General features: G+C 39.2%; 2 protein-coding genes across 3 annotated transcripts; one reads left to right on the forward strand and one right to left on the reverse strand.

The window, feature by feature from the left end:
• Positions 1 to 1,446: 1,446 nt before the first annotated feature.
• Positions 1,447 to 3,864, forward strand: TSTD3 (thiosulfate sulfurtransferase like domain containing 3). Its single transcript, XM_040552035.1, has 4 exons — positions 1,447 to 1,534; positions 1,644 to 1,814; positions 2,051 to 2,210; positions 3,484 to 3,864. The coding sequence occupies exons 1-4, from the start codon at positions 1,447 to 1,449 to the stop codon at positions 3,545 to 3,547; spliced, it is 483 nt and encodes a 160-aa protein (XP_040407969.1). The 3' UTR covers positions 3,548 to 3,864.
• Positions 3,865 to 6,172: 2,308 nt separating this feature from the next.
• Positions 6,173 to 23,183, reverse strand: CCNC (cyclin C). Of its 2 annotated transcripts, XM_040552033.1 has the most exons (12): positions 23,045 to 23,183; positions 22,417 to 22,523; positions 18,574 to 18,658; positions 18,267 to 18,336; positions 16,751 to 16,802; positions 13,943 to 13,998; positions 12,623 to 12,658; positions 11,365 to 11,456; positions 10,586 to 10,653; positions 10,184 to 10,263; positions 8,165 to 8,283; positions 6,173 to 7,499 (listed from the first exon to the last, which is right to left on the reverse strand). In XM_040552033.1, exons 1-12 carry the CDS (start codon positions 23,074 to 23,076, stop codon positions 7,445 to 7,447), a joined length of 852 nt encoding a protein of 283 aa, XP_040407967.1. In that variant the 5' UTR covers positions 23,077 to 23,183; the 3' UTR covers positions 6,173 to 7,444. The 2 variants fall into 2 exon arrangements, with proteins under 2 accessions (XP_040407967.1, XP_040407968.1); XM_040552034.1 differs by lacking the exon at positions 23,045 to 23,183 and having other exon boundaries at positions 18,574 to 18,650.
• Between the last annotated feature and the right edge of the window lie 608 nt (positions 23,184 to 23,791).

Raw genomic sequence — 23,791 nt, forward strand, 5'->3', positions numbered from 1 at the left:
GTGGGAAAGATGAGGAAGTTTCCCCAAAGAAATGGACTGAATCCTGGGCAGAGTGAGGACAGAAGTCTTTATGCACAGACTTCCAACACGTTGGGAAAACTGGGATATGTAAAGCATGGTGAAGGATGCTGTGGGAAAGAGAACTGCCAGTATATGGGAAGGCTGACAGTTTGGTTGGAAAAAAAATAGATGATAGTCAGAAGAAAGTATAGTAATAGAAAAATCAGAAAGGAAGTGACACTTGGTGAAAGCCTAGGTCTGTGAACCTTACCTTTGATCGATGGTGACTTCAAGTCATATGAGAAGATGATGATACAGAACATGCAAGGGTAAATGTGACTAAACAGTCAGCTGGCAAATGAAGCCACCAAGTATGAGTGTGGGATTCTGTACAGAAATTGAGATAGTCCCAAAAGGTGAAATGAAGAAAGCTGCTGAGAAGAGGCTGAGAAGAGGCTAAATGGCAATACCCCATAGGTGAGAGGAGAATAGAACGTGCAGAGTTATTAGCAACAGTGATTTATGTGATACCATAACAAGGATTGTTCACTGGAATATTCCTGCTCATCATTCTCTCTTCTATCCGTTCATTAAGTCGTTGCCTACTGACTTAACCAGATCTTGCAAAAGATGCCTTGTGAATTGTTCCTATTTTTGCAAGCAAGCTCGTGTGTTCTCTGTGTGTATGTGCGTGTGAACCAGGGTCAAATTAAAGCCATAAATTAATTTATAAAAATAGGACCCTATATGAATATGCATTTCATGTGAAAAGCATTGTGACACACCACAGCTCACGTTTAAGTTCCTCACAGCAACACATGCTGTAAATGGTCTTTGGTCATTATTTTACAACAGGTAAAATATGTAGTAAAAAATAACTCAGAAGAGGGGGTATTTTATCTACCTATATCTTGTTACAAATGGGAAACATATAAAACTTCGACTCATATATAGATATACTGCTTCAAAGAGACAGTTTGCAAATGTCTGTCACGGAGGCCATATGGAGAGGCTGGCAGAAGGGCAGCTAGTGAACCAGCTATACGTGCCAGCTTCGATTTGTCACACGTACCGGCACTGAGAAATATTTTTGTTCTCCTTTTGAGAAAGAAAACTCTCATTAGTGAAGATTCAACGACGGAGTCCTCAAAATGTAGTTATGACAGGAGAGGATCAGCATGGTCGCTTTTAGACTGGCATCACCAGTACGTAGCAAGCACACTGTACGTACAGGCTGAAAGCACGTCGAGTGAGCTTAAAGCACGTCGAAACGCCCTTTTCTCGGGGCGGCGGCCCTATCCCACACGGAGACCTTGGAGCTGGGGACGAGGTCCCACAGCCGGTGCTGACACGGCTCGGCCGGGCACGGCGCGGTTCCCCTGGGCAGGGCGCCCCGAGGCGGGGCAGGGCTGGGCCGCCGCCATTTTGCGTGCGGGGGGCGGGCGGATGGCGGACGGCGGCTGGTGCGGGCACCGGGCGGTGCGGGCCCTCCGGGCGGCCGGCGGCAGCCGCTGGGGGCGGCGGGCGGCGCCCGGTGAGGCGGGGGGACCCCGGGGGGATCCCGAGGGAGCTTGGGCACCGGCGGTGGCCTGCCTTGGGGGAGGGAGGGAGCGCGGGGCTCACGGGCTGCGCCTCTCTTGCAGAGCCCAGGGCGGTCGGTGGCACCTCCCGCAGCCTCTGCTCCAAGGGGGAGCGCGGTGTTTCCTACGAGGAGTTCAAAGAGTTGAAAAAATCCAGCGTCGTCCACATAGATGTGCGGGAGAGGTGGGAGGTTGACAGAGACGGGAAGATCCCGGCCTCCATCAACATACCGTGTAAGCTGTTCGTGATGCTCTGTAGACACGTTTGCTCTTTTTGTCCGGTTGGTGGTCCGGTCTGTGGACAAGTGGTGATGACATGCAAGGAGAAGCTGTGCTAAACGGTGTCTAATACCCTGGGAGACTAAACCCTTTTTTTTTTTTTTCTTCCCAGAGGAATTTGAAACCTTAAAATGTAAGCTTATTTGTGGGTAGAGAATATGTGAGACTTTATTTATTTTTTTATTTCGCAGTGAACGAATTAGTGGAAGCTCTGCAAATGAACCCAACGGATTTCAGGGAGCAATACAATCAAAAGATGCCTGCCAAGTCAGACCATGTGGTTTTCTCCTGCTTTGCAGGATCAAGAAGCAAACAAGCACTGAATTTTGCCACGTCCTTGGGTTTCAGCAGGTAAGCGTATGGCTTCCTTGTGTAAGGGCGGAATCAATATGAGTTCCCCCAGTAAGTAAACTACAACTCTCTCTGAGCTTCTTACGGGTATGGATAAAAACTTTAATGTGGAATATGAACAAAGAGATTAATATTAGAGTTAGACAACTTATAAACAGTACCTCCTTATGTCTCCACTGAACCTTGAAAGATGCAGTCTGGTGTTATGGGAAAGTGAGATGTCCTGTAAAGCGACCACACAGCAACTCTGCTTATATGCTGCAGGTGATGCCATATGCTGCAAGACCACGCTGATGCTGAAGGGTTTTTCAACCTCTTACGTCTCCCTTGCCGAGATGTTGCTTGTACAGCTTCATAAACGCTAGTTCTGACGTGCAGGATGATGATTGGAAAGGTAGAAGAGGCTCATTTTGTAGAAGTAGAATCTTAAATTATATTAAATAGTTTATGAAACCACACTGTGTGTAGAATTGCAGTTTCACCTTTAGGTTCACCAAAGACAAAATATGCATTTGCTTTCAGTAAAGCAGTGCGTTGTTTGCCAGGTATAAAATAGTGAAGGGTCTAGCTAAAAAGACAACGAGATTGATAGCGTGAAAGCAAGAGCAGCATTGGGTTGGTAGAATCGTTAAGCCCATGACAGAAGGTGCTTTGCTGAATTGAAGACTATGGGTAGAATTTCAAAAATAGGTTTTTACTAAATTGCAAATCAAGAATTGGAATATCCTTGCTGATTGTAGTCAAAAGTAGGGGACTATGCCCTTGGTTTATAAATACATTGTTTTAAATATGTGCAAAATATCCTTTATCACCCGTTTTTCATATGGTGGGTTTTTGTTTTTTCAAGGCTGTTTTTTCACAGGCTTATGTCAGGCCTATGTAGCATGTAAGTGTGCAAGGAATTAAAGACCTTCATAACATCTGAAGTATTGGGCATAATGTCAAGCAAATCTCCCACTGCATTGAGGTGTTTCCTTTTTTTTTTTCTTGAAAAAAAAGGCAGCAAACTGTTTCTAGCTGTTACTACTTGCTTGGTATTTGATCTCCAGCATTGTGTCATTTGGAAGAAATGGGTTACAGAATACACTACTTGGATGCAGACAGTGTTTGACGTTCCTTGTACTCTTGTCTGGCTGGTTGCACAGTGTACTAGTGTATTTGATTTCAGAGAATTTCTGTATGCTTTTTTCTCTATTTTTTCTTTTTCGTGTCCTTTTACATACCTTTATGAGGAAGAGTCTTCAGTAACGTTCTATCTTCTGCAAACTTTCAGAGCTCAGCACTATCCTGGTGGCTTTGAGGAATGGGCAAAACGTGAACTTCCAGAGAAAAAGTGAAGATGACTGCCTCCATCCCTGCCCTACCTTCAGAATGCTTTGTAGATTTTAGCATTTAAACTACCTGCATTCCACTTTCAGAATACAGTCCTCTTCTGTTTTCTTGTGTAAATGGACATTTACCTTTAAATAGTAATGCACATAATGGCTTGATTAAAATTATATTTAAGGACTATGACATGAACAGATGTTAAATTTGTTTGATTTTTATTTTGTGCTATGATGATGCTAGAAGTATGTGAAAAGAATTTTGTATGATCTGCTTTATGACTGTTTAAACTAATGATGATAGTACACATAAAGTTATCCTTTCCAAATAACTGTGTTGGATAGTTTGTTTAGAATAACTGTAGTTTAACTATTCTAATGGAATTGGGGTAATTGTCCTAAGCACAGATTTATTACTCTTCATGTATAGTTATAATGTTAAAATATTTGATGTTATCAAGGCTATAAATAGAGTAGCAAAGGTTTAGGTTTACCAGTCACAAAATACAAAGAGAAACTGCCCTGATGTTAGAATACTTGCTGTTTAAGATGTTGTGTGATTTCCTATTTTAAAAGGATATCCATTAATATACACCGATCTGCTTCTGCGCACAAGATGCAGTAGCGTTCAGTCAACTTGCTCAGTTCCCTCAGTAGCTCAGCATCAAGTGAGAACTTGCCTATATTTGAAGTTATTATTATGAAGATGTAGTCATCTTAGGCTGGAACACCTGAGGTGTCCAAGGAAGTTACTTAACTCCCTTCCTTCTGTGTACATCGATTTGTATGTCTTAAACATGAAAAAAAACAAACCCACCCCCTCCACACCTATAAATTTGCATAGTCATAATTCTAAGGATTTTTTTAATGCTGTTAGCAGTTCAAAAGAGCTGGCAAAGCTAAATTGCTCTGGCCCCTAGAAAACTTAGCTCCTAACACAAAACTCCAGGACTAGGCAGGATGTCTTGAAAAGGGAATTAAAATTTCTGATTCTGCTCTCATCAGTATTGCAACATTCATTTATCATAGAGTTCTTTTATTCTGACAGGCCAGTCTGCATGGACAGCAAGGGACGTAAAAAAATATACCCCACCAAGCTTAGGTAACAGACAAGAAAAAGTAACTGTTAGAATTTTATTTCCAATAAATTATGCAATTTTTTTCTAGAGGAGAGCACCTGTACATGGTACAGCCAACCATTAACTGTGCTGCCCTGACTATTTTACAGGGAGCGTTGCTTTCCCGTCTTTTCTAATAATTAGAAACCCAGTAGCAAAGCTGTCATAATAGTGAGTAACACTTTTCTTCAAAGTATCATTGACTTTTTAGCAGTCTTACTGCACTATCTTATTTCCAATCCATTAAAAAAAAAAAGAAAAAAGCTTATGTAAAGAACCAGAATTAAACCTAATTTCCAAAATACTGGTTTAGTTTAACTGATAAATAATGGAAGTAAGATGAAACTAAAATGTCAGGATGTGTGGGTGTTACTTTGTTGTGGTCAATCACCCTGCAATTCTTGGTATCTTACTCTGAAGCATCTTTTTCAGATAGGATTGGGAGGAGTAACAGATGCCACCACATTTGTTGGCTTTGGCCAAATCCTACAGTCTTTTAATTTTGCCTGTTCAACATGACCTAGACTATCAATTTCACAGTGCTGTGGGCACATAATCAAAGATGCAACTGAAGCCCACTGTTGGCGGAGTCTTGCCAGGCCTCACCAGGGCTAATGCTGCCTTTTGATTTAAATCATTAAGGTCAGGTTGTGTGGAAAATTTGAAATACACTGAAAACATTAAGCAAAATGTGTAATTAATCATGCCTAGCTGTATTGACCATACCACCAAACTTCAGCATATAGACGAACAAAGCAGGGAGATCTAATCAACTACACTTAATCGCGATTCAGTCATAGATGGCCAACGCTTCTTTTTGTTACTACAGCTGGGTTTGTTGGAAACATCTGAGAGTACACTGTCAACAAAACATTAACAATGGTTATATTGGGTCACACCATGATGTCTCATTCATTGTTTTCTGTTTTGCAGCAACCAGTAACATCTGAGGAAAAGCATAAAACAGGATAAGCAGGTAGTGATACCATACCCAGGTTATTCTCATTTAAAGTGAGAGTGCTTGATACTTCCTTCAGGCTTTGCATGTGTTGGTAGATTTGGATCTTTTGAAGAGTGGTTCTGTCTTACAAACTCAAGCCCAAGCATAGATGCTTTTTGCCTAGAGAAATGTGTGTGTTCTTTAACTAGTTACCCTATGAAGCTGTCACTGACTGGGTTTAAAAATTTAAGCCAGTCACGTTTCTGTGTGACGGGTATGTCTAAATGGGGGGAAGTTAAATTTGTTCATGTTAGCATCACCTTTTAACAGATTTCCTTCAACATCACAGTAAACATACAAATACACTTAAGTTATCAATCAGTGAATGACCAGCCAATTACAGAAGGACATTATCTACAAAACCAGGATCTGTATGTTTTTTTTTTGTTTGTTTGTTTTGTTTTAAGGGATCTGTTTTTTGAACCATGACACGTCACAGAGCAAGGGTTTTCAAGAACTCCCAATATTTTAAACCAGTGAAACGTGTTGCTTCAGGAAAAGAGAAGCTGGACAACAATGGTACTTCACTTTATTTTATTGTTCAATTTTTATACTTGGGCAAGTCGGCATTCTCATTCAAAACGAAGTTGTACAGAAATTATTTAGAAACAAAGTTACCTAAAAATTGTTACATTTGATTTAGGCCAATTCCTGACTTCAGTGGGATATCTGCCTGAGTAAGGAACACAGGATATGGCCTTCTGTTTGAAAGAATCTCATTTTCTCCAGCACACAGTTAACCAAGGAATCCCATTTCAGTTATTCTAAAGAGTTGCTCCTAAAAAATCACAATTAAAATTAGCCAGTATGAAGTTCACCAAAAGCTTGATCCTCTTAAATAACCTCTATAATGAGCCACGTAAATTCACACTAACAGTGAAGGCAGACTAACAGTGTATATCTTTTGTACAAAAAAAAAATCCACAATAAAAAATAGCAATCATACCCAGATTTGTATTTGTTTGTAAAATATTCCAATTGTACTATACAGTACGTTTACTTGCAAAAAAAATAATCGAAGTATGTTGGCGGTTTTTGTTTTTTTAATTCCTAACACTTGAAATGTTTAAGAAAACTGCAGAATCACTATACATATTGCACTTTTCTGGTACGCTGGGCTACTAGGCTTCAAGGCAAAAACATCCAGACATATCTACTGAATAAAACAAGCATTTTTCTAACCCCAAAAAGGAACTGAATTTCTTTCCTGCAGTTTTCATTAGAATTCTAACAACATTCTCTGCAGACTCTTCCAGGCTTTGTTTCTGAAGGACTGCTGTTTCACTGGTTACAGAATCCAGATTCTTTTAAAAAAAATAAAAAAATCAACAAAACTCTAGGTAATGGATAGGTTTAACATACAGTGCACTATCTTCCTTCAGTCACCAACAAAATGAAGACAACACAGGTCATTAATATAGTTACACTTAGGTTTCAAGGTTACTGCCTCTTTAAAAAAAAGTTCACTTTAAAGGCAAGCTACAGTTTTCTCAAAGCAAACGAAACCAGTAATGAACTATTTGTTTTGAGTGGATAGTGTTAATCTTTTGCAGCTTGGTTTAAAATTTGATTCCTTACACTGAGAAATCTTAGTACGTTTACTCCAGCGTCAGAGAAAATGATACAGTTTTAAAGAAAAAGCTTTCAAAATGCTTGACACAAACAAGCTATTTACTCTTCAAGTTCTTTGTCAAAGATGTTACTAAAACCTTCCGTCCATTTCATGAACACAGGAAAGATCCCAGGATGTCTTGAGTCAAAGTGGTCCATAAAGAAATTCTTTGGAATGTCTTAAGATTGGCTGTAACTAGAGTTCTGGCTACCATTTGGACCCTGTTCTCCTTCACTGTTAGGAAGAAAAAAAGAAAAAAAAGTCTCAGAAAAGAAGTATCATACTGCATTTTTGCCTTTTTCAAATGAAAAAATGCAGCATTCTGGAAGCAGTAAAAGCCTTCTGAAGGAAAATATATAAAGATATATGCAAATAGATTAAGATATTCTGTGCAGCCTCACTAAAAATGCAAAGATTATTCTAAGCATGCATAAGTAATTTCAGCACGTAGCTGCATCGGAACGTATTGAAATTACTGTTCACATACACTGAATTTACTTCCGAAATCAACATTTCATAGTTCATATTACATCAGCTCATGCATAGGAATTTGCACGTGCAGATTCCTAATAGCAATATTTAATCACAGTAATTAACTCTGACAGCAAACAGGCGCTGTTCCAAGAATCAGGCCCCTCCTTGGGGCCTCACAATGGTGTTTCTTTCATTTGCTAAGCTGTATTGATCACACTGCAATTACATTAACACTTTCCATAAAACAACAAACATTCTGCTTCGCACTAGCTCTTGAACAATCAGACTGTGTACTTATAACAGAAAGGGCTGTGTTGTAAAAGCACACACTATACCTCAAATTAAACATTTAGGCATGCTTAAGATAGTAGTCCAGATTTTCCCTATGAAAGGTACATTAAGTACAGTATATAGAAGGACAGTACCTGTTTGGAGGTGGTTTTGGTTTAGGCATTTTACTAAGAATAGAAGCCATCTCTTTCCTCTCATCAAAGTTCTTCCACTGCTCATACAGTTTCAGAATAACCCTGATTATTTCTAAAATCTGATTTGAAAGAAAATAGATTTTAAGGTCAGACAATAGCGACGTTGTATTTATCACAGTCAGTTTAAGTGTGCAGTTAATTAACTATGCCCCAGACTTAAATTAAGAAACGCCAATTTCAGATCAGAAATAGGCCCATCTCACGTATAACCCAGTCTGGTAATCACCCATTTCTGTAAATAGTTTTTGGTTTAATTGTGAATGGAAGCCTCAATGCTTTCACTCCCTCCCTCCCATTCCATTTTCCTCCCACTGTATTGACCACTTCTCCTAACCCAAGAGCTGAAGGTTTTTTTATTTATTTGTTTCTACTGCCACAGCTTATACTTCATGCAACCGGGAAAATACAGACACCTGGCAGCACGACTACAGCTAGATAAGCACAGATTACCAATTAAGTATCTAATGACCGTCAGCATTCAATATGCATCAGAGAGACAGTGTAAATAAAAAATAATAAAAAACACTGGTCTAAGTCCCTTACTTCCAAAAATAGAGCCAAGAAGTATCTAAATTCTTTAAAATAAGAATCACTGAATGTTCATGTTCTGTTTCCAGACACACAAATATTCTCTACCAGTGTGGAAGCTTTCTATCTACTGCACCTCAGCTATATTAATTTCCTACTAAACTTCTAATGCAATATTCTACACAAAAGGTGGACAATATTTGGTTCATGATTTGTTTCACCATTCACTGAATTAATAAAGTAGACTTTCTTCTTCCTAATTCATGGAGTTTGATTAAATGCTAGATCACTATCTATCCTTGAAACAAAAGTTACAGTTAGCTAAGAGGTCCCCGGTGTGTTAATGTTAAAAAGAAAATGTATCATTGGTATGAGAACAGGGACATTTAAACATTCAAACATGTTTAACATCAAGCTTATGGTAACCTTATCTGTCAAATATAGGTAGTTTCTCCTGTGCTGTCAATCTATTATCACTCTGCTTTTGCATGCATGACAGTGTAATTCAGAGATCTTGATTCAGCATAGCATCCACACTGCTTAAATTTGAAGACGCATTCTGGAATACAAATACAATTCCAGGATATCATCAGTGGGATAAAGTGTAATACTGAGGGCACAGAGGGCAATAGTAAGTCTTATCTGAAATACTCTATTCCATTTTGGACACTCAGGTTCAAAAAAGGTAAACTCAGACTGAAAAAGATGTGCAGAATGACACGGTGTGATAAGGGGAATGAGTATGAGTATAGCTTGCTTGCCTGAGCTAAACAAAGGTTACAGAGGGACGAATGCACTCAGGAAGTCAACCAAAGACAAAAGGAACTAGTTAAGTTGAAGAATATTATTGGTATCAGAACAACTGCACCTTAAAGTCTGATAAGTTTATGAAGTGGATTATTTGACATGAAATTTGCAATAGCAGGAAAATCATTTGAATAATCTTGGCATGCCCTCATTTAACACTGACTAAAGTCATAGTCCTTGTCATCCTGAAAGTGTCAAGAATGTTTTATACATATATTGACAGGGAGCAAATAAGAACATGTAGACAAGATACTGAAAGGTGAATCGGAAAATTACCCGCATTAGAATTTTAAAATTAGAGTATCATTCAAGGTTGAATGATAAAAACTAGGATTTTTTTTTTTCTGGCAAAAAAAATGCATGGGATATTGATTTTATATTTCAGTCTGAAAAATGGCACCACCAGCAGCACTTTGTCATTATGCAGCGTTTCAGTCTTGACTTTCAGGGCAGGGTGATAACCGAATGACCTAACCTCTTTTCTCTCCTACCTAATTTCAACAGTGCGTAACGTGATCGCTGAATGAAGTTCAAGTCAGTATCTCACACATGCAAGACAGGTTTATAACCACTGCTAACATATCTGGTCAGTCCATAACAGGTGGCAGGAGGTAGAAAGAGTACCTTTTCCATATCCACAGATAGCTCAGCAAACCATTGCCTTGCATCCTTCTGCTGGACAACACAGGCCACATGTAGGCAAGCTGCAAAGATCAGGTGACATGAATATTGAACAAAAATCCACTCTCAACACATTTAGAAACATCATATGTCAGGCAAAATACTATGGAGTTCAGCATTCTTCATTTCCTCTGCAAACAACCTCATCCAGTTTTCAACAGAGAAAACCCTGGATTAATTATCCAATTTTTCTTCAAGACTTTCTAAATGGCACGACTACGCTGCCACTACTGTATGAAACAGACTGGAGAAGCTTATGAGGGCGTTCTAAGGAATACTTGTTATGAGACAGCGTGCAGAAGGCATCCATTTAAACAAGACAGGGATATTGCTTGTGTTACTTACCTAGAGCTATCATGAAAGGAGGGTACAGCAGACAAAGATCAGTTCTATATGTGTCATTCACTATCCTCCTGTGCAAAACAGAGCAAAAATTCACCTTTAGACTATGAGATTCATAAACTGTTGTCAGTTTTAAAATGTTTTGTCAGTTTCCCGAACTGTAGAAACAGTAAGTCTGCAGGGCAAAATAGAGCAGCTGAGATCTCTCCCCTTGTAAAAATCTAATAAAGACTTTAATTGTTTTCCTTGCAGTCACAGCAGAAGTTTATTTGGAAGCACTATGTTATAGCATCACAAATATCATTCTGCAGAGGGTGTTCACCTATACCATAAAATAACTATCCCCATTTCACAAATAAGCGAGTTAAGGCAAACATAAAGGCAATATTTTTTTTATCGACTATCTGTATTTGAGAAACAATTGAAGTATTTAAGGAGTTCTGCTTAACCTAGTTAAGAAACAACTTACTACTTCTACCAAAAGCAGATGTTAACAGAAAGAAAAGTTGTCTACTCATAGTCATCATTCAATAGCATAAAAACTGTGCTATTAGAGCTAGTCTAATAATAAAAACTAGACCATTTCAATTTAAAACCATTAGAGAGGGTTAAGAGACAACAAGGACAATAATTTAATCCAGTAACATATACCTGCATAGGTTAACTAGGGTACTCTTTGCAATATTAAGCCTGTTATTGCTTAGCCACCTCTGAAGCATAACTGTTCAACACTTGCTTTCTTGCTGAAAGGAGGCACTATTATTAATCACTGTCTGCATTACCATGCAAGAGGTAGCAGCATGTCTTCTTGGCCCATATCTTGCACATACTGGAGCAAAGGTCTATATGGATGATACACTATCAAACAGCAGTCCTAGGAAAAATATCAACGGGATAAAAGTTAAGATTACAACAGAGAATGTATTGTCAGCTCACATTAAAGACATTTGATTCACAAATCAATTACTGTCTTTTTGAAGTAGCATTATGACACCTAACCCTGCTATAATGAGGGCACTGCTCTCTCTAGAATACCATTATATAGCATGGTTGCCAGTCTGTCAATGTCTTTTCCCCAAGAGACACAGAAAGCCACATCTGCAGCACAGTGAAACCTCATTTGCTTACAAACCCGTAATTCCCACTTGGAAATAAAAAACACTGCCAGAAAACAGTCTGTCACTAAATACCATACATGGAAAGCATGCCAAAATAATTGACACTGGTTTGGAAAGAGGAAAAAAAATCCAGGGCCCTGAAATCCTTCTTTTCCAGGCCCAGGTTGATGTATACAACAAGGAATAACTCACTGAAAGAAGTCAACTGCATGGATATTACAGGGAAAAGCTGGACACTGAGAGACAGTTATTACAGATACTATATATTGCATAGCATATTGGAAAAATAAGTTAATTCCCAAAACGTAACTTTTTGTAAATGCAGTTACTTGTGTTGAAACTCCAATATACAAAACACAAGAGCTAGTGACATATATACCAGGGGTATAAACTAAACGTAAGCAGGATATCTAAAAAGGGATTATAAAATCAGTAGACATTCAACACAGCAGGAATATGACTATGTTCTTGACTGGTCATTCTTCTGAGCAAGTAAGGACACCAACATCCTACTCTCTGTTTTAGAATTTTGTAATGTACTGTTACCTCTCTTTAAAAAAAAAAAGAGGTGAAAAAAAGAGCTTAGGGTTTACCCTTCCCAATAGTGCTCCAGACACTAGGACACAGAGATACACACGCTCCCCGTCCCCACTGCTCCCACAATCTGCATTATTTCTGTTGAGCAATGCAAACTTCAATGCAAACTGTTGAGAATGTCCTTGCTCAGCCCAGATGACAGCACAGTTATTATGGCATGCTGCTGAAAATGTACATGTTAGATCTACATGAACATCATTCTAAAATTGGTGTGAAAAAAAAAAAGACGACAGCACGATACATATTCCATAGCACAAAATTCAAAACATTTTAAATAGGCAAAGAGTAAACTGAGATGGCAGTTAGAACAGAAAACCTCACCTACCATTAATTCTAAGAGATAGAATTCACATTCTAGTATCTGCAAGGAAGTAAAAATCACAATTAAACAGTAGCATGTTTCAGATAGCAGAATGAATCAATAGCATCCAGCTTAACATCATGAATGCACAGGAATTCTCAACACCTGTATTTTCAACACTCCTGACTGCATTTCATAGGAAACTACAAAACCAAGCAAAAATCAAACTACTATCGGGCATTACCTTACCACCATTATAAATGAACCCCAGTCATAATAGCAATGCATTTGAACCATTTGGATCAAGATTACTATCAAAGACTATTTTACTGGCAGTACTCATCTGAGATCTGTTTTAAGAAGCAAGCAGAAAATTGTTCCCAGTTTATAAGCACTTAGAAGAAATACAGAAGTCCTTTCCTAGAATTAGAGCTTTTTCAGCATGCCACTAACATGCCAAATCAACTTTTCATGTACTTTCATATTTAATTTCATATGAAATATTCTGTACAATTGTAGCAATTTAAGAAAAACTCTCCTTTTCCATAGAGGCAGTGATATATTAGTTATATCAAGATAAAGACTCAACTATGCTACAGGAAAAGTACTCCAAAATATATTTTCATTTGACTTTACCTTAAGTGCTTGTGATGAAATTGCACTGCTATTTTACAAATATTTTGTATTCTGATATATAATTTGGCTTTCTAAGTTTGGTGAAAAGCAAAATCACAAAAAAGTAGCACTTGTCATAGTCAACACGAATAAATAGATGCATTTACTTTCAAAATACTACAACATAAAGCAATACTGGTTTCAAGAAAGCCTACAGAATTCTTTAACATTGAGACTGAGAATGCCTTGAAAACCACTAGTAAGTTTAAATTTTAAATAATAAATAAAAAAAATTTCAAAAGCCATTACATTTTACAGGCAAAAATAAAACTGCTTTCTGTAGGCTAACAGAATGTGCAAGCTTGGAAGCATCCCAGGTGCAAGGACTATTTATCTTCCCTGGAGCAATGCACTTGTAAACAAAATGATTTAAAAAAAAGTTAAATCTCTTATTATCATACTGCATAAAAATTGGTATTTTAGTCTCTCAGTCGCTTCAGTTCTCTTTATAGCATTCCTTTCACCAATTTAAGGAAAGGAGGTTATACAAGACTTAGTACTTTTAGAATTACCTTTTCTAATAATTAATTTTGGTTTGATTATGAGCAACCCGACATATCAGTGTGAAAATATTTCCTTCCTAGAATTTGAAAGGATAGCATTTCCTCCTAAAAATTACTCGCCTTTTAATTTTTTTTGATTAAGTTCTAGTTTGTAGAGCATACTTACATGGTTCATCCTATAAGGAAACTCCTTCGGAAAGGCATATGAAAACCTAGTTTTCACTACAGTAAAAAGAAACCATTATGTTAAAAGTGATGCAATTAATACTTCTACTAATTTCTCATTCTACTAATTAATCTCCACAGCGCCCTTTGAATCCAGCTGGCAGCAAAACCGCTCGCAGCACGAAAATGTTTGGTTTTAAAAGAGAAAAGTTAAATTATAAGATTTAAGATCCTGAAAGGCCAAGAGAAATAAACCCCAAACTCACTTTTTTCCCAAGTACGCAGACAGACACTTGTCTAATGCTCTGGGCACAATTAAATCTTCTGGTTAAATGCCTCTAGCTGTATGGGTACCTAACTTCCTGCAAGTTATCATTCACATAGCTGCCTACCTACTGATGTCACTCCAATCTAGAGATCATTCTCCGATCTCATTTCCAAGACAAAACCCAAATGGAATTTTCACGGATTTTTTAGGTAGACTTGATCCTTCAACATGCAAGATTTTAAACCATATAATGAAGACTTAGGAAAGCAAGATGGGAAATCTGGGTGGGAAGGAGCCCAGCCAAGAGATCCTGTACGCACATACTTGTAAAAATGTTGGATATGCAAAAACAAGGCTCAAATTAAAAGCAAGAAGTCAATTCACCACAATGCAAATATATGTCCGAGGGACTGGATTATGAGATTTTTCAAGGGTGTTTCTCTCCTTTAGTTTTCCCACTTAAAAGTATCTACTTAGGCACATGACACAATTCAAGATGATCTTGTCTTCAAGAGAACATTCAAATATATCCTCAGTTTTCTAGTTTATGATGATCCCTGATATAGATACTTAATTATCCTTGTGCATTTTACAAGGAGAACGGGTATTCAGTGCACCATTAAGAATTATGTTAAGCAGCAAAAGAGTGATCTGAAATTAGATTGCCAAGCAAAATAAACTTAAATATACTTGAAGATGTGGATTTGAGATTTCTACAAGTGAAACGTGTAAAAACTATTTTAAGTCCATGTTCTCCAAAGAAAAACAGGTAACATCAAACATTTGCAGTGCTGTGCACTTCCAGGATGTTAATGGCAGATAGTCAATTATGAATTAATACTACTGCTGGAAAATCCATATAAAACTCACTTGGATAAAAAGATTATCCAATTCACTTGGATAAAAAGCATTTCAACATTTAGACCTGTGGTGGACTTTGCTAAAATATTTGCTGTAGGACAGTAAGGTTAGGCTGATGGTTGGAAATTTTAATGATTTCAAGACAGAGAAGAATGCATAAGACAGGCTTCTTGAGAAGCACGCAAACTAAAGAAATGCATAGTAAACACCAAACTGAGGGGAAAGTATGGATACAAGACATTTGTTTCCACAAAACATGCTGGAGACAACCATATGGAATTGTCCTTTTAGTCAGCTGTGGAAATGGAAAGAAAAGTTTTTGAAGAGTTTGCAAGAAACCAATCTGAGGTATCTTCCTTACAGAGGAAGCCTGTGGTACCAATTCCAACATTTCTACCTAACAAAAAGCAAACCGACCACTACTATGCTAGTCAGTTTGTACTGCTATTTTCCTTTTACTTGTCACATCTCATCTTTTTTCTCCTTTTGTATTGAGGCCTCCAAAAAAATGGATGTGTGTTGATAAAGCATCTCTGGTATAGGGAGACCAGGTAGATTAAAAGACTCATAAATGCTAGGGAAAAAGCCCATCGTTTTTTGTCCCCACTTCCATAAAATGCAGAGCGCTCATTGGGGCACGCAGGGATTTTCTCTATCTGAAGGAAGAACCACGAGGGTAATTTTCTGTGGGATTCCAAGCCTTGGGATTTTCAGAAATAGCATGGCTCAAGAGTAGAAGTCAAAGCAAAATCAACTGCTGCATATTTGCCAAAATGCATCTAAGCTTCTAATTCGTGTACTGAAACAGCCACACAGATTTGTGCTTTGAGATGCTTCCGCTGTAAAAATAGCGCTTTCATTGCTAAATCCAGTACTGGTCTTGGTCAAGCTGGCACTGAAGATGTGTTTCAGTTCCTGGTGGCGGAATTGTCATACGGCCAGCCCCATGGACTGATACACTTAATGCATGCGGAAGCTACAGATGCAGCCAGTCACCTGTCCCCTCAGCAGCTAAGCATGATTTTGAAAGCCCTGACCTACATTTTGAAGAGCATAGTGACAAACAGCCTACTGAGAGCAGCTGGACCTTCTGGGTCAAATTATTGCATCTAGTTAAGAAAGCCATCACTTCCAGAACTTGATGGATGAGATGCAAGTTACAGGAACTGGGAAATATAAGGCAGGTGGGAAAGACAGAAAATTGAGTAACTACAGTATGATTTTATTGCATTTTAACTTTGTGAACAATATTTAGGTTTTAAAATGTACATTTAGAAATAAGTATCATGTATAAAGACTAATTTTATGACGGTTAAAAAGGATTTAAAGTGTTAGAAGGTGTGTAGCCTAGTAAAAATTCTGCAAACAGGTATTTCCATGGAAACATACCCGTTATAACAGACAAATAAAGACCAACGTTTTCAATTCTATCTTTGAGCAGTTCAGAAATGAATTTACTACTTATTAACAGTCTCAGGTAGAGATTTTATTATTTTGTTTTTATTTATGCTTGTCACAAGCTCCAACCAGAATCAACCAAAACTAATAAAGGAGCCTTCTGATTCCATATTTAAAACCAGAAATTATTTATGCTAAATAGCTTTAATTGGCTCCTAGCAGTCAACATGTAACCACCCATGACTTAATAAACACAGTACAATGAAAATCACTAATACTTACATACAGAAGTAGCAGCAGAGATCAACCTTGTATTTGAAACAACACCAAACTCCTGAAGAAAAAGAACGGTAAATGAGGTGAACCACCAGAAATACCACTTATTCACATTGTTATCAAATTAAAATAATGGCCTTCTTTATGCAGTATTACATTTTTCCCCACCCCTTTCTCATTCTTCCCTTTTTTCTTTTTCTTTTTAAAGGTTAACAGAGTAAATTACATGATCTTAGTTAAAGAGATATTTTCCATTTATTACTTTGTTGTTTGAGTTACGAAGAATGAGGAAAAGTAAACTTTTATAAAAGGTACTAAGCCACAATACCTGAAGATTAGTTTGGTAACGTCCTACATATAAAATAGACAAGGAAGCTTCAATAACATGTGCCTTTTTTCCCATCCCACTTCGAGAGAAAATCATGTTTATAAACCTGTCATTTTCTACCTTTTTTATTATGTTTCCATGAAACCTTAGCTTCTCCACAGAGGGTCTCAGCAAGCCAAAAAAAAAACATTTAAAGCTTTCTTTCAGAGATGCGAACAGCAGAATCATTACCTCTACAGCTGCCCTTTAAATTTGCAGAAGCCTTAGCATAAGGAAGGCTACACTTATCTTCTAGTACTTGTTCTAAAATACAAGGTAAATCTCTACACATACGTTATGTCTGCACTGCACTTTCTTAAAGGCTTAGTTAACAGGCTGATAAAAAAAAAAAAAAAATACTTTCTCCAATATTCTGTCTTTCTCCTTTCCTTTCTCTCTTCCAAACACTGGAAGGTATCACAATATTTGTATAGACAGCAGTATCACGTATGAACATCAGTTCAGCAGGACTATTTCTAGGTATTTGAGTTCCTCCCATGAAATTCACGAATGCTAACATATCATAGACTTGATCTTTTTTTTTTTTTTTGGTCCTATCACGCAGACACTTCTCAACCTCCCCAAAAATGTCCTCCATTACAGAAAAGTAGGAACAGTGTCTGGCTGATGCTAACTTTTGGCCACCTTTAAAGTGGACTTTCTAACGGTGGAGGATTGAGGCCTTCTTACCACTATCCTAACAAGTCAGTTCCTTCCCAAAGATAGCATATGAGCTACAACATGCTTTTAATTAAAAAAGACAATTAAGAAAAAAAAAACTAATTCTTTTTTAAAGTTTGAGTAAACATAAATAAGGAAAAACACACCAGAAAGGAGACGCTCAAGCAAAACTGAACAATTTAAGATATAGTCCGTGTAAATATGTAAACAGACATTTAAAATACTCTTTCAAATCTTCAGAGGCCCTTCAGTGTTAGTAATTCAGACAAAATTGAGAAAGATCAAATACTAAATAATACGATTGGAGACCTTCTGTCTCCTTTTCCTGAACTGCTATAGAAATCCATACAAAAAAAAAAAAGGTTTCAACCCACACAGCATGAAGAATGACAAAAAAAATTTTAAAAGTCCTAAATGTTTTTTCACTCTTATACATCACATAATTTTACATTAAAAAATTGTAATACTTCATACCTCTACTTTGGATGCCAAAAACACACACGTAGGAGCCATTAATACTGGATCTATACTTTTTAGGGAATATCTGAAACGTTATAACAAAATTATAATATGTTGTTTCACACACGTAGAACGATTAATCTATTAAGAGCACCACACTTCCTTTTGAAAAGCAGAGCTTAAGTTAACTTTTATTAGCATAAAAGCTTTACACCATCCAGAAAACAACAGTGGCACTGTTTTTAATACAGAATTTTAAAGGGCTACCAAAATGTGCCTAACAAATGTTTTATTCTTGTACCATCATAATAAACAGTCCTACCTGGCATAGAATCTCTTGAAGTAGACTGTAGCAGTGGCAATAACTTGTTGTCTTAATTTAAGATGTTCACCTAAAGCCTGGATAACTTAAAAAAATAAAATAAAATGAACAGAAGCTTGAATTGAGTTTTTACAACAATTTGACAGCGAATAGCAAAGGATCTCAAAACACAACTAGTGCTGGGGACTCTAAGGAGCAGCAGCACAGCCTTCTGCTTCAGTTCAGATACACCACTCCAGGGAGAAAACATGTTGCTGTAAACCTACAGACCTGGAGGTGAAGAAGTACTACTGGATCTTGAGGCTTGTGGACACCTTAAAAGAGGGGACGGTTACTTGACTTCATCATGTACAAAGTGAGCATGACCTTTAGGAAGATGACAACACAAATCTCAAAGGGTAAAGTTTGGGTATTCCATTTTATAGCAAAAGAAACCCAAATGCTTGAAATCTAACTCTATGCTTTTCTGGGCCATGCTAAATGGATGTGTTTTTTCAAACAACTAAAGCTGCCAACACAAACATGGTCATTAAATTTGGCAGAGGCAGCAGGTGTTAAAGAAACGACATATTTAGTCCAGGGAGAGGGGGGTGGGAGACCAGAGGATGCAGTCAGCTCAGTCAGCTGCTCCATCACAGTGGTCCTCTGCCAGTTGGCCAAGAAATAACCCTGGTGTCATCTGTGCAGGTAGCTCTTGTTTGGCCTCCCAGGCAAAGGAAAGGTGCCAAGCAAATTAGATGCATCAAGCTGGGATTAAGTGCAGGGGTTGGATATAGAGAATGACAGAGCGAAACATAAGGTTGTTACTTGTTATTTTTCCTATACTTCTTCACAGCCATTATTCTGAGCAAGGCTCGGTTGGCTGTGTTAAGACTCCCTCTTCTTATTTTCCTCCCTCGTCTGGAATGTCCAAAATGATCATTTAATATACACCTAACTATAAGTATACATACTTAGATATATATATATATGCACACTTTTATATATGTTTGTATACACACACTTTTATATATATAAAAATAGAAGTGTATATATACACTTAAGCGTATATATAGCAATACCAAGGCAGCAACCATCGATGGGAAAAGCAAACAACTCTATTACCAGTAATTGCTAAATACTTAGTCTCCACTTAAGCATACAAGAATTTCTAAAGGTCCAGCTTCTTTCCCATCCCTTCCTCCTTGGGAATAGCCACGGTACACACTACACTCCCTTTTAATGAAAATTTTAAAAACATGCAAACACGAAGCTGGCTGGAAAACAAATCAACGTAGGAGAAAATCATCCTGATCAGCATTGACATCGGGTTTGGGTTTTTTTTAAACACAGAAAGGTAACTAATTTGTCACCCATTATGATTACTCAAAGCCTTGTAAAGTCCCTTTCTATGTCATATCACTCTTTTCCTAAAGATAAAGGATGCCAAATTGAGACCAGCTTGCCAGTAACCGTAGGACTCAGAGGCAACACTGCCAGAAAAGAGGTCAAGTCCAGAACAGAGTGTCTGCACAAGCATTAAAATATCTATCAGTGTATCTTGATTTGATGATGGGGCTAAAAAGCTGTCCTAATACTAGGGCATCAGAAAAATCCAAATATCAAGCGAAACAGAATTTTCCAAATATGTTTCTCACTCCCATGGGATTTTCAGGAGCAGATAGGCCATCTGCTGTCGGAGAAAAATCAAGTGAGGTTTAGGGAAAAAAATGGACAAAAGCCTAGAGAAACTTAATGAAATGGAAGCTTTTATACACTGGGAAAAATTCCAATACTCGCAATTCATTTTTGAAATATTTTTAAAGAAGCTATTGGGTTATTTATTCCCTTATGTTTACAAAATAAGTAGTTTCAGGTTGCTGTTGTTTTTTTTTTTTTTTTTAAGTAAAAAAATGTTGTTCCAAATCCAAATGTCTTGAGTATCCTATGCCACAAACTTCACAGCTTCTGCACTAAACCAGAAAGAGAAATCGATTAATATGCTTTTCAACCAAAAACTTGATTAAAAGCTCTGTAACCCAAAGACAGAAGTCAACATTAATTTCTCTTTTCTGAACTACTTTAGAAGATGAGAGTTTTCCCTCTTTACAGTTTTAATGGCCGCACAATCACTTGCCAATCTACAGCAATCATTTCCAAACGGGAAGGCAGCAGGAAACTGCCTCTCTCCGGGTAACCTTCCAGTTGCTTTGGAGAACAACCTGGGGCAGAATTCTTGAACACTACAAGTCACGCCATGGCTCACAGCCATACCTAGACAATGTAGGACATGGGAGAGGCTCTATATATCCAAAGCAGAGCCCCTGATTCAGAGGCAGGTGAAGAGATAGAGCACATATTGAGGGCTCCAACACAGCAAATGCTGTATGAGCTCCCGCCCACACTGAGCAGCTCCAGACTGTTTTCTCCACGCAGGTGCCTCTCATGGCCACAGAAAAGGTGTTGGTCCAGCACCACTCTCCCCTATAGGGTCTGCTGTGTTCACACACGTGCAGAGGAGACAGCAGCAGAGCCATTCTCCAGCTACCATAGGTCTTGAACTCTTCCTTCAGGACGGGAAAGGAATGCCAAGGAAAAAGATCCTGAGAATCACAAACTGAATACAACTTATCTACTTTGTAAACCTTTGTTTACTCCAGAAAAAATGCTAAAATGAAACATAAAAAGGCCTGTTTCGTAATTAATACTGGTGAAAATTACACAGAAATACAGTTTTAGAAATATCAGCATCCAACTTTTTCTTTTTGCATTAGGAAGCTATGATGCTTTGTTTTGACCTCAAGGAGTTTCAGGAACTTATCAAATAGATATATCGTTGCTAGCTTGACTTGCTGGTCCTGTATAAGCAGCAACACAGGCATATCAACAGCAATCAGATTTGCAGCATACTCAATTTAAAACAGCTAACCTAAGAGAGACATTACGATGAGTATCTTTCACAGTTACAATTCCAGTACAGACAAAAGATCTTGCAGTGGCCTTAACAAAGTCACTTCACTTTTCTGTCTCAAGCACGTCTGACCAGATAGCTGAAAAAATAAACGTTACTTTAAAGGACTGCTATGTAAAATATTTAAATAGCTGCCTGCAAACAAATTACTACTTTGCAACATCCTTCTCTTAGGGAGACTTCTTCTTTTTAAATACTGAACAATTGCACAGGAAAGAGTTTAAGTGCCTGTGTAATCTGATACGCTCCAATGCAGCCATTCATTTAAATGCTTTGCAGGATAGTCTTAGATAACCTCACAGACAAGCCCCAACTCTTTGGGAGAACAGGCTGTAGACAACATTGCGCAATCTGAGAGCCACCCACTGCTGGGAACTGGTCGCAAGGCAAGACACAGGCTGTGGCACAAGTTTCAAAGAACATAACTAAATGCACATAACAAGCTTGTGGGCTGCGCTGTTTAAGAGGACAGCGCACATCAGCTAAAATACTCACCACAACCCCAGAACCCACCAAAAACTCAAGGAGCACAGTTTGAGCATTAGTGCTTGTCGCTGAGCCTTTCATATGCTAGCTTAGCAGTTTCTGCTTGCTTCTCTTCCTTCTACGTTTTTGGTAAGGAGCTCTTCAAAATCAGAAAACGTACCATGATTTGTTCTACCATGGGTTAAAACATTACATATGCAGCCAGTTTGTCTTCAAGTTCTTTTAAAATTAAGTTAGTACAACTAACTGAACAGCTTTGTCAACAGTCCGGCTCTTTGTTAAAGTGTGCTGGGGAAGTATATGTAAAATAATAAAGAAAACGACATCCTCTAAATGAAAAAAATGCATTTAGACATGGCAGATAACATATAAACACACGGCAGAAATAAAAATAAAAACAATTTTACCATTAGTAAAAAATATCTGTAGCTTCCAATATTCTTCTTCAGTCAGAAATTTCAAGTCTTTTTGGCGTTCCTTCAATAGATCTTGTTTATCCAAAATCCATTGTAAACTACAAGGAGGGAAAACACTTTCAATAACTTTTTATGAACACTACATCCAGCTTCTCCTGCACTGACTGCGGCTCGGCGCTAAAGGGGTAGCAGCCTTTAAGCAAGCCGTGGACCATCTCTAGCAAACATTCACTGGGGTTTGCACAGTCAGATGCCTGAAAACACGCTGGCAGGGGCCAGTGAGGGCAGATTTGCCTTTCCCTGTAGTAAATTAAGCTGACTGTGCAGAACTGTTGGTTACCCAAAGGTTTGGGGCTATACTTAGCAGCACCCCCCCTCCAGCAGCCCCCTGGGCACCCAACTAAACCTCAGGGTGCTCTCTACGAGACGTGGTGACACAGCCCAACCCCGGCTGCGCCCACAACGACAAAAACACCGCACAGGACAAAACCACCCCACCCTAAGGACAAAAACACCTCACCCCACGGATGCCCCGGGCCTCCCCACGCCCCATAAGCTCCCCCCCCGGCCCCGGTCCGGGCAATGAATGGAGGAGGCGCCCCCGACCCGCGGCACCCACTAGTGCGAGCTCTGCCAGAAGTTGCCGGCCATGAGGAGCCGTGGGGAGGCGCCCGGGCCCGCGCTGCCCCGGCCCCGCCGCCTCCGCCGCCGCCGGCCCCAGGAAGGAGGCGGCCGCCGCCGCCACCGCCCCGTGCCCGTCGCCGCCGCCGCCGCCGGGCGGCAACACGCGGCGCTGCGAAGCGTTCCCCTGCTCGCAGGTTCCGCCCGGCGGGGCCGAGCGGGGCCGGGCAGGGCCGGGCAGGGCCGGGCCGCCCCCGCCGAGCTCCGGGTGCGGAGCGGACGGACGGGTCCCGAGCATGGGGGCGCCCCTCGACCGGCAGCGCGCTGCCCCCGTCCCGCACGGTGCCCGGGAACGGGGGGCGGGTGCCGGGAGAGCGCTGAAGCCGCTGCGTTTGGGTGATAAATAAATAAATAAAGTGCCACCGCTGCTTCACCCGCTGCTGTCCCCGCCTCAGCTGAGTGTCCCCGAGTCTCATCTGTCCCCATGGCTCAGGGCTCGGCCTGCTCTGAGATGGAGTCACCGTCATCTGGATAGAGGCTCTGGGACAACTTCATTTTAAGGATCAGGCCCCAAGTCCTTTGTCCCTTCCTTTTCACACTCTGTTTCTTTTCACCCACTGGCAAGGACAAGGACAAGGACAAGGGGGCTGTGGGTGCTCTCAGGGCCTGGCAGGTGGGGCAGGTGCCCTGTGTGGCAATGTGGACACCGTAAAACGGACCTCTTAGTTTCTTGAGATTTAATGTT

This window comes from Cygnus olor, chromosome 3 (genome assembly GCF_009769625.2).
Source record: "Cygnus olor isolate bCygOlo1 chromosome 3, bCygOlo1.pri.v2, whole genome shotgun sequence".
NCBI lineage: Eukaryota > Metazoa > Chordata > Aves > Anseriformes > Anatidae > Cygnus > Cygnus olor.

Coding starts and splice junctions, on each gene's coding strand:
- TSTD3 (XM_040552035.1), top strand. CDS start 1,447: ATGGCGGACGGCGGCTGGTGCGGGCACCGGGCGGTGCGGGCCCTCCGG. Junction 1,535..1,643: donor GGGGCGGCGGGCGGCGCCCG/GTGAGGCGGGGG, acceptor CCTCTCTTGCAG/AGCCCAGGGCGGTCGGTGGC. Junction 2,211..3,483: donor ACGTCCTTGGGTTTCAGCAG/GTAAGCGTATGG, acceptor GCAAACTTTCAG/AGCTCAGCACTATCCTGGTG.
- CCNC (XM_040552033.1), bottom strand. CDS start 23,076: ATGGCCGGCAACTTCTGGCAGAGCTCGCACTA. Junction 22,524..23,044: donor TTCTGGCAGAGCTCGCACTA/GTGGGTGCCGCG, acceptor CCCTCCTTGTAG/TTTACAATGGATTTTGGATA. Junction 11,457..12,622: donor TCTATCTCTTAGAATTAATG/GTAGGTGAGGTT, acceptor TATTTTTCCTAG/GACTGCTGTTTGATAGTGTA.